The 18,381-nt window shown below is 52.1% G+C and overlaps 1 protein-coding gene across 1 annotated transcript; it reads left to right on the plus strand.

The window, feature by feature from the left end:
* Positions 1 to 1,283: 1,283 nt before the first annotated feature.
* NT5C1A (5'-nucleotidase, cytosolic IA) lies at positions 1,284 to 14,419 on the plus strand. Its single transcript, XM_011955255.1, has 6 exons — positions 1,284 to 1,418; positions 7,032 to 7,199; positions 7,618 to 7,747; positions 9,767 to 9,889; positions 12,180 to 12,364; positions 13,954 to 14,419. Exons 1-6 carry the CDS (start codon positions 1,284 to 1,286, stop codon positions 14,317 to 14,319), a joined length of 1,107 nt encoding a protein of 368 aa, XP_011810645.1. The 3' UTR covers positions 14,320 to 14,419.
* The last annotated feature ends 3,962 nt before the right edge of the window (positions 14,420 to 18,381 follow it).

An 18,381-nucleotide genomic window follows, 5' to 3' on the forward strand; every position in this document is an offset into this window, starting at 1 on the left:
AAGGACAGGCAGGATGGAAGAAGTTTTTGTCCCATCTCTGGAAACAATCTACTAAGCCTAGAAGTAAATCTAAACACATTTCCCCCCTAATCCTAACCTTTTATTATGATTTTTCCCCTTCCTCCCACACAAGGTTTGGTTTGTTCCTCCCAGGACCTGGTAGAGGCTGGGGGGATCACTCCATTCTGTAGCCCCATCACCTCCCCAGTCAGAGGCCCTCCTAGCTAAGCCAGTGTTTTCTCCTGCTTCTCCCACCCACCCATGCACATCTCTGAGAGAGGCTACTTGCCTGCTTCCTGGTGTGTGCCTTGGGATGGGTGACATTTGTGTCTGCACCCCGAGACTATTACAGAGCTCTGCTTCAAGAGGGACAACACCCTGGAATTCCAGGATGTTAGTTCTGAGGCCCCTCTTCTGCCCTTCCTCTATCCAACCCCTTCATGGCCTATAACTAATCACTTCAAGCTGGGCAGGTGGGGGCCTGGGAATGCGCGCCCCCTGCTGACTACCAAAGGGCCAGCAAGAATTCGTGTTCAGAGTCCCTGGGAGTCTCTCTGGGTCCCCACCCCAGGTCAAGGGGAGCCTGGTCTCGACATGGACTTCGAGGGCCCCTCATAGGTGGTGTGGACCAGCTGCTGGGCTGGGCCCTTCACTGAGCTCCCGCTGGGAGCAGGCTTCTGCTAGTGGTCGGAGCTATCCATGCATCACCTCCTGCCCGCCTGCCGGATGGACTGGCTTCGGAGGGAAGGGGACATCGTCAGGATCCCAGGGTCCTGGCTCCTAAAGAAAAGATGGGCGGCTAGCTTTTGGGAGGGGGACGGCTAGCTTTTCATTTTCTTGTTTGGGGATCACTATCCTGCGGGAGGGGGGAAAAAAGTTGTCAGTCCTCTCCTCTCTCCGCGCCCTTCAGCGCCTGCGAAGAACACCATTTTCGCAATCCCAAATCCGCTGCAGCCCACAAACCCAGAGAGCCAGAGAGCCCTCCTCACCACCCAACCGGCTTCGGGCGTGGGTCGGTCGGGGAAGGAGAGCCCAGCTATCCCTCATACCGTACGGCAGTAGCAGCAGCAGCGGCAGCGACACACGGGCGACCGAGAGGGCGAGTGTGACCTCCCCCCACCCGGCGGGCGGGGAGCCCAGCTCACACGCACAGCCTCCCCGCCGCTGCCCCCCCACCCCCACCCCTTCCCTCGCAGGGACTCGCCTCCCTCCTGCAGCCCAGCTCAGCCAGCTCCGCGTCTACGCCGCCGCCTGCTCTGGCCGGGCCCGGTCAGAGCCGGAGCATGGAACCTGGAGAGCCCCGGGAGCCCCAGGAGCCCCGCGAGCCCGGGCCAGGAGAGGAGACCGCTGCGGCCCAGGTCTGGGAGGAAGCCAAGATTTTCTACGACAACCTCGCGCCCAAGAAGAAACCCAAATCGGTAAAAGCAATGCACGGGTATGCGCGGGACGGGGGAAGGGTTACCCCGGAGGAGGGGTCATAAGTCTCTTGGGAAGGGACCCGTGGCGCCCCTCTGGGAGGGGGCGCAGCTCCTCAGGCCCAGAATGCGCCTGGCAGCTGGCGCGGGCTCGGGTTTATTTTGGGAGCTCTGCTCTGGTGTATTTTTTACCGGGACTCGGGTTCCACGCCAGGATCCCCCTCCCCCATGCTGTCATCAGGGCCCAGCTAGAGGCCCGCAGCCCCAGCCCCTCCCCGCGCGGGCCGCGGGGGAGCGCGGATTGCACTTGTTGGCGAAGCCGGTCGGCAGCGCTTGCAGAAGCGCCCCAGGCGCGGGTAACCAGACTCGGGAACCCGGTTCCTGGCTGTGCGCTCTGGTCTCCGCCACCTGGGCATCGGGCTCCGGACCTGAGACTCTGCGTTTGGAGTCTGGCTCTGGGCCCTGGGCCCTGGGCTGGGGGCAGTGCGCTCCCCTCTTCCTAAGGAAAGGGAGTTGCTCTCTCCAGGCATTGGGATCCACAATCTGCGCTGGGAGGCGATCGGCGCCCCTGGCTGCAGGCTCCCAGCGCTGGACTCTGCCCCCCAGCTCGGCTTCTGCTCCCCTTGCAGTGGACATTAACATCTCCACGACCCTGTGGTGGTGTCAGCCGTCTGGGACCTCACACAGAGGAGCTCTCTCTCCCCTATCAAACAAGTTGATGATGCCCTGGTCTGCCCCTGGGCCTTGCTGTCTCCAGCTTCCCAGATGGCAGAGCTTGAGGAGAGAACTGAGAATAGAGGTTGGCCCACAGCGATCCTCCGAAGAGCTCCAACTTGATCTTAAAGCAACTTGCTGCTTCCCTCCAAGGACCCTTCCCCAAGAGGTCCACCCTATCAGCAGTCATTCACTTAGTACCTCCAAGCTCTGCTCAAGCTTGCACACTGATGGAGGCTCCAGAGATGAGAGCCTGGGGGAGTTACAGGGGAGTGGAGTAGTGATGTCACACTGGGGAAAGTTTTGTAGAAGTGGCATGTATCCTGATCTTAAAGCCTGAGTAGCTGGATTTTCCCAGAGAGAGGGAAACAGGACAGGCAAAAGCCATGCAGATGTCTCTGAAGCTCAAGACTGTGTTCCTGAATAAGTTCTGAATGAAGAATGCAGGATTGTTGGGAGAAGAGCTGGAGGGATGTGGAAGAGCCCACAGAGGGCCTTGGGGATCATGTTAAGGAGTCTGGATCTTACTCAAGGGGGTCAGGGATTTCCAGATTAGCTTCCCCAAGCCCTGTGTTTCAGGGATTCTGCACACATGGGGATCCAAATTATTTTCCTTCTTCAGACTATGTTTTAAAGAATTAAAAATGTGGAATAAAACCCAACTCACTCTAATGTATTAGGTGGACATTTTAGCAGCTTAAAGGCCACTAGCTTGTGCTGCAGATTTTTTTAAGCAAACCTCAGAATAAGGCTTCCCCTGTGATCTATTTCATCAAAGAGCATCTTGAGATTGCAAGGCCTGTAGTTTAAAACAAAACAAAACAAAAAACCTTTTAGCATTTCCAACCACTTATTGATCTGAATCAGGACTTTCTTAATAGTGTGCAAATACAAACACAGCAAAAACTTGGCTGGATGCTGAAGCTTAAGTCTGCACTGACATTCTAACCTCTAGTTTCAAATTTGTTGTCATGCAAACAACTGTGTTGTTTTCATTGGTTGACTTTATAATAAATAAATAAATGTAATGCATTTGAATCTGTAAAATAAATATACACCAATTATATATGTTATATCTGGTACCACATGGTATGAGATATATGGTAATATCTGGCTTACATATTGAATTCAAAGTTCATTTGAATTCATTTAAATAGAAGCTCAACGCACATTTTAAAAAACATATGAATACCATTATGGAGCTCTTACAAGATTTTTCGTCAGGGGATTAACTGGGTCCCATTTTTATTTTAGAAAGATCACTCTGGGATGGATTGGAAAGGGTGAGTCCAGCAGCAAACCCACCAGTAAGAAGGCTGGTGCCTCTCTGAAGAGGAAGCTGGATGAATGTCAATGCTGTGGCCTGAGTGATGGAGGGGAAGGGAGGGAGACTTGAGGACTGGGGTAGTGAAAGCATCAGTGCTCAAAATCCATTTCCTCCCCAGGCACCAAGGAACCGGAGAGCTCAAGTCCAGTTGTCAGTCATGACCCCTGGGTTAGCCCCTGACTCTCACGGTTCTCTGGGAGGCAAGAAGCCTGGAGACTTCCCAGCTCCTATTCCTTCCTGCAGAAGCCCCTCTTCCCACAGGCTATTTTGGGGGCTTTAGGCCTCATGGGCCCCATCATGGCCTGGCCTGGGCTAATTCTCATTCCCAGGGGCCTGAGTAAAATATTTAACGCCTGAAGGCCTGTTAGAGGCCCTCACCTCTTGGGGTCACAGCACTTCTTCAATTCAGTACTCTGCTGTCTGTCTCTCCTTCAGCAGCCTTTCCCTCTCTAAGTCCTACTAGGAATAACAGCTTTTTGCCTATGTTTTTGTCTTGGACCCAATAGGCAGAATTACGTTAGCCTAAATGGGAGCTCCTCAGGCAGGCCAGGTGGGGGTGGGCTGCCCTCTGTTATTCTTCCATTCCCATCCCCTAGCCGCAGCCATCAGCCTGAGCCTGGAAGGCAGAGAGAGCTGCCAGGACCCTGGTTTCCTGGAGCTCCGAGCTCCCAGACTGAGCCCTTGAGTCACTCTGACCCAGTTCCGAGTCTGAGATCAGGGCTTCTTTCTGCTCTCTAGAAGTACTGTTCCTAGATGCCCCTGCCAACACATGGCCACCTCTGCGGCCAGGCCCAGGAGGGTTTTTATATCCACGACTTCTCCCCAGCTCTGGCCAGCCCCTTTCACTTGCTCCTTCAGCTCCACCTGGAGCCTGGACAGGTCATTCATCAATCCCAGCTGGGATCCATACTTCTTACACAGTCGTGGCCTCTGGGATCTTAGACTCCACCTCACTTGTACTATGTCACAGCAGTCTAAGTGGGGATGCAGAGTCCTGCCCTTGGGACCCCCATTCTGATGGGAAACAGAGACCAGCCATTAGAAACCTCAGTTTGTGGGCATGCCCTGATCATTTCTGCCAAATCTGGAAAGTGAAGGCTGGGGGAGGTGTTTCCAGGGAAGGCAGAAGTGACAAGGGATGGAGTCTTCTGGGAGTTGTTGAGGAGGGGAATGGCAAGGGAACTGCAGTGGATAGAGGTCAGGCTAGAGGCTGGAGACTTGAGATCTCATCTTGCTCTGCCTTGACCTAGAGTGATAATCTGCCCCTTTCTGGGCCTGTTTCCCTATCTGGAAAAGAGAGAAGCAGAGGCCTCTTGGGGCCAATGCAGCCAGGACATTTTTCTTGAAACAGCCAGGGGTGGGATGGATTGGGGTCTGTCTGAGTAGCTCAGCCAGAGGGGACCCAGGACTTGGCAGTCTGGCAGGGACTGTGGGATAGAAAGTGAGGAGTGAGACCTTGGCTGGCTGCTAGGGCTGGAGTGACAGGCTTGGGAACCTGCCTAATGGGGCTGGGAGGGCAGCTGACTCTCTGTCCTTAAAGGGGTGATGGCCTTGTCCCTGGGGCAGTAAGCCCAAGGGGTGGAGCAAGCTCAGCTCCTGTTCCAAAGGCCTCCAGGCTTCCAGGGTTTATGAGGGTGGGTATCCCCACTCCACCACCAACCCCGCCCTTAGGACACACACATGGTGGTAGTCAGCAGCTGAGAAAGGTATTTGGGTTGAACTTCCAAGAAGAAGCACCTGTCCTGCCACTGCCTTACACAGACCTTGCTGGCCACATATACCATCTTGGCTAGGGTTAAAAGTCAAATGCAGAAAGTCTACCACGAGACCTTGGGGAACTCTTTTGTCTTCCACTCCCATTGTAAGGTTCTAAAGCTGCATTAACCACTAGCCACATATAGCGGTTTAAGTTCATTTAAATGAAATAAAATCTAAAATTCAGCTCTTCAGTCTCATTAGTCACATTTCAAATTGTTCCATAGCCACAGGGACAGCACAGATTATGGAATATTTCCATTATCATAGAAAGTTCCACTGGACAGTGCTCTCTTAAAAGATGGCATTGGCCTCTGTCTTGCGGGTGGATCATGAGCTCCATGGGGACAGGGATCACACTTGTGTTGTTTCCTGCCATGTCCACCACAGTGTCTCTCAGATGGCAGCCACTCAATGTTGTCAACTGATTGGAGTCCAGGGCTGACCCCAGAAAGAAGCAATAGGGTTGAGTACACGACCCACGGGTGATCAGGAGAGGCGAGAATGAGAGGTGCATTTATGAACCTTGACTTCAATTTGAGCCCCATTTTTAATTTGTAAAGTGGGAATCATGACCCCAGGACTGCTTAGGACACAGAGATGTGGTGGGATTCTCTGGGTATCTGTAAGTTCCTTGGGCACTCATATTCTGATCCTCCTAAGGGACTATAAAGGTTCAGCTGCTGTCTGGGGTGGCGGGTGCCTGTAGTCCCAGTTACTTGGGAGGCTGAAGCAGGAGAATCGCTCAAACTTGAGAGGCAGAGGTTGCAGTGAGCTGAGATGAGGCCCCGCCACTCCAGCCTGGGGAACAAGGGGGAAACTCCATCTCAAAAAAAAAAAAAAAAAAAAAAGAGGGGGAAACTATGCCCTGATGTGACAAAGGTCAGATGGGGCAAAGCTGGGGGATGGGAAGAGGGGAATGGAAAGAGAAGTAAAGGTCTGTTGTGAAGGGCTTTCTATTTCCACACTAGAGGCTGCCAACCATATTCTGAGGATAGTGTGCACCACTAAAGAGGGGAGCTGTGGTCAGATCTGAACTTTAGAAAAATCTCCTGACAGCAGCATGAATGACAGATTAGAGAAGGTGACAGATGACCAGAACAGCCTGAATGAAAGAAGTGGTTGGATTCTAATAGAGTTGACTCATTTCAGTGATTGATTGATGAGGAAGGGAGTTGAGGCTGACTTCCCAGTTTCTGCTTCAGTAATGAGTGGATAGTGGTTCTAAGCCTTGCTAAGAGTTACAGGGAGAAGGGATCAGGTTTGGGAGGGGAGAAGATGATGGGAATTCAGCCTTGGGAATGTTAACTTTGAGAGGCTGTTAGTCCACTGGGGCAGTTAGATGGATGTATGAATCTGGAGCTCAGGAGACAGATCTGGGCTGGAGGTACATTTTTTTATATAAATTATCATATTTATGGACATCATTTCTTCCTAAGGGCATGCAGCTCTTATTTTATAATGGAAACCATCTGAGATCATCTCCAGCATCAGTCATACTTTGGCCACATACATTGGCTTCATTTTTTTGTTGTGTCCAGATGCCCGACTAGATTGCAAACTTCCTAGGACATGGCCCTCCCTCCATCAGATTGTGCTTCCAGCAAGGGAGCCAGCACCTCTCTCAACCCCCATCTGGGTCCATCATAGATGGGGTCCTGTCCTGACCTAAGTCCACATCTGCTCAAGCTGGGCCTCTTTAGGGTACAGGCTGAGTCTGGGTCTTCTCCATGTCCCCACTACCCAGGGAGACTCATACATGTGAGCCTGCCTCAGGAGCAGTCGTCTGAGTGACAACCCCTTCTCTCATACCTCTGCAGCCCAAGCCTCAGAATGCAGTCACCATCGCTGTGTCCTCCCGAGCCTTGTTTCGCATGGACGAGGAGCAGCGGATCTACACGGAGCAGGGCGTGGAGGAGTACGTGCGCTACCAGCTGGAACATGAGAACGAGCCCTTCAGTCCCGGGCCTGCCTTCCCATTCGTGAAGGTGAGGGGGCAGTTCCACCACTAGCTCATACAGCGCCTTTGTGGGGGTTAGAACAAAGCACTCCCACGGGTATTTGAGTAAGGAAAAAGGGCCCCTCTGGGCAGATGTAACCACATGGGTGCACAGCTTGGCTAGGTGACAGAGCCTTTTGGGAAGAAAATTTGTCCACCCTCTGGAAGAACGCAGCCCCACGCCTGGTAACCAGCTTGGTGAGTGGAATGCAGGCTGGATTTCAGTCCCGACTTTCTCCAGCTAGGTACCTGTGAGCGGTAAGCAACTTGCATTAGGAGAAGGTGGTTCATGCGCACTGATCTCATCCCAAGCATGGCTCCTCACCTCCCCTCATTGGATCCTTGGCCACCAACTTCAGGTATCAGTCCTTGGGGGTCTAAGCTGGGGGATTCTCTCTCCCTTCCAGGCTCTGGAGGCTGTGAACAGGCGGCTGCGGGAGCTGTACCCCGATAGTGAGGACGTCTTCGACATTGTCCTCATGACCAACAACCATGCTCAAGTGGGTGTCCGCCTCATCAACAGTATCAACCACTATGGTGAGCATGAGCATGAGGATGGGGGGTTTGCCCTGGGACACCCCTACCAGACCCCCCAGGGATGGGGCCACACCTCTGCAGGATGGAGTTGTACTGACTGGAACCCCAAACCCAGTGTGTGCTGGTAAATTTGCTCTTTAAACAAACAAACAAAACCCTGATTTGTAGTGTTGCTAGTTTTCAGGGTGTAAATATTTCCACCAGGACTGGTTTCAAGCTATCAGTGGTTGAACAATACAAATGGCTCACAAAATTTCTGAATGTTTAACCGTGGGCTCTTGCAAGCCAGTCCAAGCCAGCTCCTGCACACCCCACTCTCGGTGTGATTAGGTGGGACACTTACTGCCTCCCTGCCTCAGTTTCTCTAACTGTGATGGGGCTAACAGGTCTCACAAGGCTGCTGGGAGAATCAGGTGCAGCTGTCAGAGCGAAAGGGCTTTGCGTCTTAGTCTAAACTCAAGGTTAAAAATAATAGACCCTCCAGAGCTAGCTTAAGCCCAGGAGAATTTCTTATTAGGTTACAGGGGTGTCTTTCAGAGGACAGGAAATAAAATTGGGCCTGCAAAGGCCTGAATCCAAGTACTGGAAATCTCTCCCAGGATCTTCTTTTCTTCAGGCCACATGAACATTTATTTGTGCTTCTCTAGCAAGTTTGCTCTTTTTTTTTTCCTCTCTCCCCTGAAATTGGATTTCTCCGTTTTTCCTAAATAAAAACCGTATTCAAGAAAACCGGGCCAGGCACGGTGGCTCATTCCTGTAATCTCAGCACTTTGGGAGGCCAGGGCAGGTGGAACACTTGAGGTCAGGAGGTCAAGACCAGCTTGGCTAATATGGTAAAACCCTGTCTCTACTAAAAATACAAAAATTAGCCTGGCATGGTGGTGCACACCTGTAATCCCAGCTACTCAGGAGGCTAAGCCATGAGAATCACTGGAGAGGAGAGGGGAGGGGAGGGGAAGGGAGGGGAGGGGAGGGGAGATTCACTTTGGGGAGAGAGAGAGAGACAGAAAAATAATACAGCTGGCGGGGCTCGGTGGCTCGCGCCTCTAATCCCAGCACTTTGGGAGGCCAAGGCGTGCAGATCACGAAGTCAGGAGATCACGATCATCCTGGCTAACACGTGAAACCCTGTCCCTACTAAAAATACAAAAAAATTAGCCGGGCGTGGTGGTGGGCACCTGTAGCCCCAGTTACTCGAGAGGCTGAGGCAGGAGGATGGCGTGAACCCGGGAGGCAGAGCTTGCAGTGAGCCGAGATCACGCCACTGCACTCCAATCTGGGCGGCAGAGCGAGACTCTGTTAAAAAAAAAAAAAAAAGAATACACCTATATTTATAGGTTTACAAGGCCTGGTTTTTAGCAACCAAGAGAGTCTAGCTGGCATTTTTAAATCCTAATTTCAAATTGCTGGGAGCAGGATTGATACTGAAACTGTTTAACCACCTGTATGACATCCACACTGCGCAATCAGGACAGGCTCTCCCTACAGTGCTGAAGCAGGGCTCTGAAGGACCCCTGCCGTACCAGGCATTACCAACTTCTGTTGTGGACTCTGGGGAGGACGGAGGTCCTGGGTAAGGGGCTGCGAGAGTGACGGGTAACTTAAATGGGCTCAGAGCAGCAGCCGGTTTATCAACCAACAAATACTTTACAATCTTTGCAGTCATGAGGACTAGCGGACTGGCAGCCTAGGTAATCAGACTGGCTCAGCTTGGGTCAGGTGTCTGCTCTTATCCAATCAGCTATGACCAGGAGGTGGGGTCACACAAGCATGTAGCACTGTGATTCCTTGACAAGAGAATGTCCCTGTGAGCTGGGCAGTTGCTCTAGAGATGTGATTGTCCACACTTCATGAAGGATGGAGGGGCTCAGAGGGGAACACGGGCCTAAAATCACACAGAGACACTCTGTGCTGCCATACCACACCCAGAACCAGGATAGTGTCCACTGGGCACAGAGAGACTGCCCGGAAGCCCAGGGTTGACCCTGGCCTCATCTGGGTCCTTTACCTCCTTCCCAGACCTGTTCATCGAGAGGTTCTGCATGACAGGTGGGAACAGCCCCATCTGCTATCTCAAGGCCTATCACACCAACCTCTACTTGTCAGCCGATGCGGAAAAAGTGCGAGAAGCCATTGATGAAGGTAAGTCCAAGTGAGGAGGGAGAATATGGGGAGTGCAGCAAAGGGGTCCCTGAGGTGGAAGGCCTGGTCCTAAAGTTCTGAGCAGGTGCTGGGAGTTGCCATGGTAACTAGAAGGCGAGGCTGCGCAATACTTTCCTTAATTCTTACAATCTGTCCTATAAGTTCTGAAAGCAAGGCCCTACCCATTCCATCTTCCTACCTCTGGCCCTACTGTGTCATGGATGTTTTTACTTCTCAGCATCACCCAGCTTTCTGTTTCCATGGAAACCCTCTCTACTGCCCAGACAGCTACTTTCTTCCACGATTTCTCCAAGTCAGAAGGAGTTCTGATTCCTGTAGAACCATAGGCAGCCTCTGCCCTGTCCTGGGCCAATGGGGAGGAGGATTCGTATCTAGTCCAGCCTGAATGGTAGGGTCTGGGGAATGGCCATCATCTCCAGCAGCTGGGCTGGCCAGTGCTTAGGGGAGTTTAGGTGACCCAGATGCAAGTACTGACAAAGAGAATGTCCCTCTATGTGTGTCTTTTTTATTTTTTTTAAATTTTTTTATTTTTATTTTTTTATTTTTGAGACAGAATCTCACTCTGTCTCCCAGGCTAGAGTGCAGTGGCGTGATCTCGGCTCACTGCAAGCTCTGCCTCCTGGGTTCACGCCATTCTCCCCCTTCAGCCTCCGAGTAGCTGGGACTATAGGCGCCCGCCACCATGTCCAGCTAATTTTTTGTATTTTTAGTAGAGACGGGGTTCCACCATATTAGCCAGGATAGTATGTGTGTCTTTCCAGGGGCAGTTTTGGGTGGTATCCATATTCTCAGTCCTCCCAACGAGGTGCATATCCTATTGCAGGTGGGAGAAAACAGGCCCATACAGGAGAAAGGACTGGCCAGCTGCCTGAGAGGGCTCCTTAAGCTGAACACTAGTGGCCAAGTTTCTTTATCAACCAACAATATATTCACTTTTCTCTTCCTCTTTCATGTTGCCTGCTGCCTGGAACCCTGGTCTCTCTCCCTCTGATAACTCACTCCCCTGAGCTTCTTTGGAGCTCCTAGAGGCTTTCTTTAACCAGGAACCAGGAGCCATTTTCCTAGACAGATGTCACACCCTCTGGTTGGGGCCTTGGCACTGGCATGTAGGTGTGCCTCTGTGTGTTTGTAACTTGACCTCAGGCTAAGGAGCAAGATAATGGTCCACGGGGAGGCCCTGCTGAGGGTGGGGGTGGTTCTGGATCATCTTGGTTCCAGTGCTGGCAGAGCTGAGAAGGTGTTTGGCCTGATGCCTGGCACTGGCCCTGTTTGTAGCATCCTCAGGCTAGTGAAGTTGTGTGCGGGTAGCACTGCTCACTCCTCCCAAAGCTCACCTAAGCCCAGCCTCTGTGATCCTCAGTTCTCAGAGTTGGGCTGAAGTGGTCTTTGAAGAGATGGAGACTAGGGAATGGGCTCAGCTAGCAGCCCAGGTCTCCAGCCTCCCAGCACTTTCTTTGTGCCATCTAGTGCAGCTCTAGCCTGGAGCCTGAACCCCGAGAGGCATCCTTGGATCCCTGGAGGAGCCCAGGGTTACAGAGAGTTTGTGCACACAACTAGCCATCACTTGTGTTGTCTCCCAGGGCCACCTAGGTTGTTTTTTGGAACCCTGAATAGCTGCCAGTAGGGCATACCTGGTTGTCATTGTGGCTGTAGACTGAGGGTGCCCGTACTCACCTCACCCGATTGCAGCCTATGGTCTCAGCCCCAGAGATGAGAGGCCCTTAATTTTACAGTGGTCCAGAGAAGGTGAGTGACTTGCTAGAACCAATGGTGAGGGAGTGACTGAGGCCAAGCCAGAGTTAGGGCTCCTTCCAGCCCCAGTGTAGCTCTATAGCAGGGGTTGTAAAGCACCCCTGGCAGGAAGGCAGTGGCCGGTGGGAGTCATGTTTGGCTGGTCCACAGCAGCATGATCTTACTAGGGGTTAAAGTATTGAAATTCCCTCACACTGGTTGGTAAATAGTTCCTGCCCTGAGTCCTGAGTGCCCTCCTGCCCCCCGGGACTCCTCCCAGACTTTTGCACAAAGCAATAACCAACAGGGTAACCTGGCAAAGCAAAGGCCCTAGAGATCTGCCTCAGAGACACTGCTGCTGCCCTCTTCGTGGCCAGGATCCACGCACTACCAGTTTTTACATGTTTTAAATATTAGTTTTTATCAGCCTTGCCCTGAGTCCTGTATGAGGCACGTGGGGCAAGGACAGCCTAAGTTAGCCCGCTCTGGCCCTACTGCCCAGCCTGAAGGCAGACAATGCTTGCCTCTCTCTGCCTAGGGATCGCAGCTGCCACCATCTTCAGCCCCAGCAGGGACGTGGTTGTGTCCCAGAGTCAGCTGCGCGTGGCCTTCGACGGGGACGCTGTGCTCTTCTCGGACGAGTCTGAGCGCATCGTCAAGGCCCACGGGCTGGACCGATTCTTCGAGCATGAGAAGGCCCACGAGAACAAACCTCTGGCTCAGGTGCTCCATATAGACCCAGAACCCCTGAGAGGAACAAGGCAGCTCCCCATATCCGCCCTTGGCCTGCACTCCCAGCCCGGAACCAAATAAACCCCAGGCTCAGCCCAGATTCCAGCCCAGTCCCCTCAGCCCTCTCACTTGACCACTGGCCCCCCATCAATGAGCTTCCACCCACTTTGTTGAGCCCACATCCCCTCACTAAAGTCCCAACCCCCCTTTGAAGCCTCCATTCTCTAAGCCTCTCTCTAAGCCCATACCCACTCTCTGCAGCTCAAATCCCCATTTCTGAGGTCTCCTTTCCCTCCCTGATGTCCCCATTCTCTACATCCCCACCCCTTCTCTGAAGTCCTTGCCCTGCTCTGAAGGCCTCATTCTGTTTCTCTGAAGCTCCCATCCTCTCTCTGGAACCCTCACTTCCTCCCCTGAGATCCCCCACCCCTCTGACAGCATGCCCACCTTCTTAAGAAGCCTGTTTCCCTCCCTGGAAACAGGAGGAAACCAACTGCTGGACTGGGACGCCTCACTGGGGAAGGGAGATCCAGCTGGGTGTGGCATCTGGGGCAGACCATTTGCTTTGGGACACCTCCTGCCATCCATCCCTTAGCTGGGGGCACAGGGACACTCACTCACCCTCAAACTGCTCAGTGTCTCTCAGAACAGAATATACCCTAGAGCTTGGTGGAAATTCCCTGGAGTTGGGGCTTTCAGATTCTCCAGCTCTGCTGGGAGCTCCTATTTGAGCTTTTAACAAAAATCTGGGTGCTCAATAATCTCAGAGCCCCCCACTCCAAGAGCTCAGCAGGTTTCAATTGTGGCTCCTAAATATTCAGTTCACATCTGTTCTTGTGAGTTGCCTCTGAAATCCTTGGGAATCCAGGGCAGGAGAGTTATCCTACTAAGTGGTAAGCAGAGGCCCAGGAGACCACTGCTTATTCCAGTTCACCGAGCAAGCAAGAGGTCTCCAGGACGAGGAGCCCCCTTTTGTTTATTTCTAGCTGCTTTGGAAATAAGCAGTTTTCTTCATTGTTGTCTGTTTTTTTATTCTCACATCCTCAGGAAGCTTCATTGTTCTGGGCACTGTAGAGAATAAATTCTTTCCCTGACCCTAGAGAGCTTGAGGATGACACCCTGAGCCACCTGGGTGCCAGAAGGGCACGGTTGATACTCAACAGTTACACATTGGCCCATCTTCTCCAGCTGTTTACAGCTGGAGTCCATTCTGATTGAAGGGTGCCCATGCCATAGTTACTAGTTTTAATATCCTCCCTGTTGATGGGCACCGAAAGCCACACTTACAGAACTTCAGGACAGACATCTGCATACCTTGATGGGCATATGGATGGAGGATACATATCAACAGTTGCCCTGAGAGTTATTCTGGCCCTGCACCAGTATGCAATAACACAGTTCCCCTGACTGGAGCCCCACTGGCGCACACAGCAGCATAAGCAGGCATGAGCAGAACTAACTGAAAGATTTAGGGATCCTGAACTTTTCACACCAAACAAGACACTAGTGCTTTAAGAAGAGCAGGGGGCAAATATTTGGGAGATGGCAGAGCTAACAGTGTTCCCCTTGCCTTCTCATAGGGCCCCTTAAAGGGCTTTCTGGAGGCGCTGGGTAGGCTGCAGAAGAAGTTCTACTCCAAAGGCCTACGGCTGGAGTGCCCAATTCGTACCTACTTGGTGACAGCACGCAGTGCAGCCAGTTCTGGGGCCCGGGCTCTCAAGACCCTGCGCAGCTGGGGCCTGGAGACAGATGAAGCCTTGTTCCTCGCTGGAGCGCCCAAGGGCCCCCTCCTAGAGAAGATCCGCCCACACATCTTCTTTGATGACCAGATGTTCCATGTGGCTGGGGCTCAGGAGATGGGCACCGTGGCCGCCCATGTGCCTTATGGCGTGGCACAGACCCCCCGGCGGACTGCACCTGCAAAGCAGGCCCCGTCTGCACAGTAGCTGAACCACCAGCTTTACTGATCCGCATTGCTGCAGGCTCCCTGAAATACTTCGACACGTCCTCTGGTAGATCCCTCTAGTTTCTCACTGTTCTGTGCTTCTGCCTGTCTGCCCTCATCCCTATGAGTGATGTACTTGTAGGAAATTATGCAGATGGGACTGGCATTCTCAACATCCTTCCTTTAGGGCAAATTCTGTGCCATGATCCTGAGTAGGACAGTAGGATTGTGCAGAGTAGCTGGATTTCAGGGGGAAGTTAATGGGTCTGAGAGAGGGAGGGTCAGAGAAGCCAGGATTTCTCAAAAGGGACTTAGAATGAAAACTAACTCAGTGTGGTGAAAAGAACACTGCTATGGGAGAGAGTGGATCTGGCTTCTAAGCTCTGTCCTGGAATTAACTGCATGACTTTGGGTAATCCATCCCCTTCATGGGCCCCAGTTTCCCCATCTTTTGGGCGGTTTTCAAGCTCTCTTTTAGCCAAAGAAGCTTGGTTCTTTAAGATCGTCCTCTTAGAAGGAAGCATTCTATGTCAGTGCTGCTGCTGGTATGTATGGCACCTTTGTGCAAATTCAAAAGGACACTGTCTAGGTGAATGAAGAACAAAAAGACAGCCCTTCCCCTGGCCTGACCCAGTCTCATGCTGGGGTACACAGCTTAGTTAGCAGATTAGAGGCTGGATTTCACTCCCCATGTGTCCTTCAGCTCAGAGTCCTCTGCCAAATGGACAAAATGCAAAATCGCCCCCAGTAACTCTATCTATAATTTTACACATTTTGAAACCACTGGACAAGATGACCTACCTGCTCCTGTGATTCTCTAACCTGAATGGTCATCAGGGCTCAGCCCAGGAAGCAAGGGGAGTGAATTGAACATGCATACAAACTCTCCTCCAGCCAGCAGGGGGCACTGCAGGCTCTTCCTGGGGAGGAGCTTTAGTAGCTGCCTGCTCAGTGTTTCCTTTGCTCTTGCCTTGAGCCAAAGTTCAGTTGCTCCTGCCTGCCAAGACCCTCACTTCCACCACCCTCACTCCCCCGGCTATTGCATCTTGTTGAACAGCTCTGCTGGTAGGGAACGGGGCAGAGCATCAGTGTCTACTGTTGTGGCCCCAATTCTCGGGGAAGAAAGTGCAGTGGATGAGGTAGGCGGTTGTCCAGGCTGAGCCCCAGGGTGAGGTGCTGCCTGGGGTGAAGTGGGAGGTGTCAGGAGGTCTGGTGTGAGACAAAAGGTACTGACAAAGTGACGCTTGGAGAGGAAGGAGCTGAAATGTGCACCAGCAAACTTCTCCAGCTATGGGATTGTGAGTGGAAGGCCAGTCAGAGCTGCCTTTGGAGGTAATGAGCTCTCCGTCACTGGATGCTGTGCAAGGGCTTCCAGGATGAGATGACCTCCCCATGAAATGCATCAGCAGATCCTCCACATCTGCAGGAGCCCCTGCGGCCCCTTCTTCACCACTTTCAGAGAACTCTCACCACTTGATGAGTCAGCCGCCTCCTTTGCTGAGCATCCCCGGCTCTCTCCGAAGGGAGGGCGGAAGCACCAATGGCTGGTCCCCAGGAAGACGGAAGGGGTGAGCAGACATCTGTGTGTGGACTGATTGCCAGGCTTCTAGGAGGAATCCTAGTCATGAGCAAGCACTTTGTAAAGAAAACCAGAAGTATCATGAGAGGGGCAGGAGCCTGGAGGTGTGGTGGCAGGAAATAGGGGAGGAGAGCACCCTGGGGTTTTTGATCTTTGACCTTCTGGGGACTCAGCTCAGGGTCTGAATGGGTTCTGTGCAGTGTGGGGCAGGGTAAGAGATGCAGAAAGATATTCCAGGAAGGAGAACAAAGTGAGAAGGCAGAGGTGGTTCTCAGAATGAGCAACGATTTGGGCCAGAAGGGCTGGGCTGGGCTGGGCTTTTGCTGTCATTGTCAGAGGTCTCCATGAAGCTGGTCCCAGGAAGGAATGGTATGACTGTGTGGAGTGACTAGGACAGACACCCACAGTGACTGCTTTATCAGGGGACACTGGCATTATTGCCCCTAGAAGGGCATATGATGATGTCTTTGCACGAGGTCATTTCCACTGCACAGCCAGGATCCTTCTGGCTAACAGAGGAGGCCTTGGGGGCAGAAGACCAGGGTTGTCTCTACTTCCAGAGCTCCAAGCCTAGACAGAGGTACTGTGAGGGCCAAGGACAACCTCAAGGAAACAAAAAAGAAGTGAAGGAGGGAGCTGAGCCCCTGAGTCACCTTCATTCTTGGCTGAACCGCAGAAAGGCCCTCTCCTCACTCCCAGGGGTCAGAATCACCCCCGTGGAAGAGCCTCCAAGGCTCACAGAACTAGTGACTGCAAGAAGCCTACAAGGCCGGGCACAGCCCCGGCTCACAGCATGGCAACAGGCTGCCTGACCAGGGTGGACCTGTGCACTGGAGGCAGCACCAGATGTCACCTAATTAAGATAAACTGCAGGGATTCTGGGACCTGTGTGGTCTTGCCCCCAGGGCCTGGTGATGAACACCACTGATGACTCCATGTCTCTCAGGAAGCAGGAAAATATGATGCTGGAAGCAGAAAGATAAGGTGCAGCAAAAGCCATGGATTTCACTGGAGCTATCATTAATAGACACAGACAGCCCTGGGCAATGGAGAAAACACTAAGAGTCTAAATTCTATTATTGAAATCACAAACGAGCATCTCAGGCCTGGAAAAAAGCTTTCAGTCACTGGAATAAAAATCTGGGGCGGCAGTCTCAGGCAGCAGTTACACGGGCCTTCTGATTGTCTTAGAGGTGAGGAGGTGCCCAGGGATGAGGAACACTGAGTGTCGTGTCACCAGGAAATTAAAAAGCCAGGTGAGCACCAAAGTCCCAGGCCTAACCAGGGAATGCAGCACTGAGGCGGAGCAGCCACGGCTTCTGAAACACTGGACCCCTTTAGCTGAGAGCACCACTTCCCCAACAAGCCCTGCAGAACACTGGTTCCAGGAGATGCCTGCCAGCAAAATCCCAGAGCCAATGGGACTGCTGCTTAGCTGAAAACCGGAAGCCCTGTTACTAAGCACTGAGACTGCTCAGCCAGTTGCAAAACATCCCCCTCTCCTATCTGAGAGCCCAATCAGAGTAGTGCGGATATATCAGAATATGCCAGGAAAAAAACAAACTAGCAAGAAGTTCAAAGCCAAGATGGATTTGGCATTATAATGACACTCAATTTGTGTGCACCAGTACAGCCAAACTAATGACTAAAATCTTGAAATACCTCCATACCAGTTGGTAAATAATGCTGCGCTGAGTCCCCTGAATGTCTCTTCATGGTCTCAGCTGACCCTTCCACTGTGAGCGCTCCATTTTCCCACAGTGCAGCCTCTAGGAGGCTGCAGTGGCACTATGGCCAGTGTCTACTCTGTTTTGTGGTGTCCTGGCCATGCTGGTTTAGGGATGTAAAGTAACTTGCCCAAAGCCATAGAGCTAGTAAGTGGCAGTGCTGGGACTCAAACTCATGTCCATCTGATGCTAGGACCCAAGTTTTCAACCATTTTGTCATACTGCTCATACATATGCATGGAGATAGCCAGAGAAGCTCCATTCTGAGGTCTTCACTAAAGGAGTTTACTTACCCAACAGTTAACATGTTGATTTTCTGCACGGTGAAATGCTGGAATACATTTGAGTGGGTGCTTTTATTATAACTTCCTAAACAGCTAAAAACAATTTAAATTAGAGCCAAGCATTTGCGAACACCTGGAAGCACTTTCAAACAATCCCAAGTTCTGAGAAACCCAGTGTGAAGACCCCTGTTTTGGGCTAATGCAGAGTTTGGCAAACTCTGGGCCCATGGGCCAAATCTGACCCATCGCCTGTTTTTGTAAAGAAACTCTGATTGGGGCCAGGCGTAGTGGCTCACGCCTGTAATACCAGCACTTTGGGAGGCTGAGTTGGGCAGATCACAAGTTCAGGAGATCGAGACCATCCTGCCCAACATGATGAAACCCACATCTCTACTAAAAATACAAAAATTAGGCCGGGCGCGGTGGCTCAAGCCTGTAATCCCAGCACTTTGGGAGGCCGAGACGGGCGGATC

This window comes from Colobus angolensis, unplaced genomic scaffold (assembly GCF_000951035.1).
Source record: "Colobus angolensis palliatus isolate OR3802 unplaced genomic scaffold, Cang.pa_1.0 Scaffold4, whole genome shotgun sequence".
In the NCBI taxonomy this organism is placed as follows: Eukaryota; Metazoa; Chordata; class Mammalia; order Primates; family Cercopithecidae; genus Colobus; species Colobus angolensis.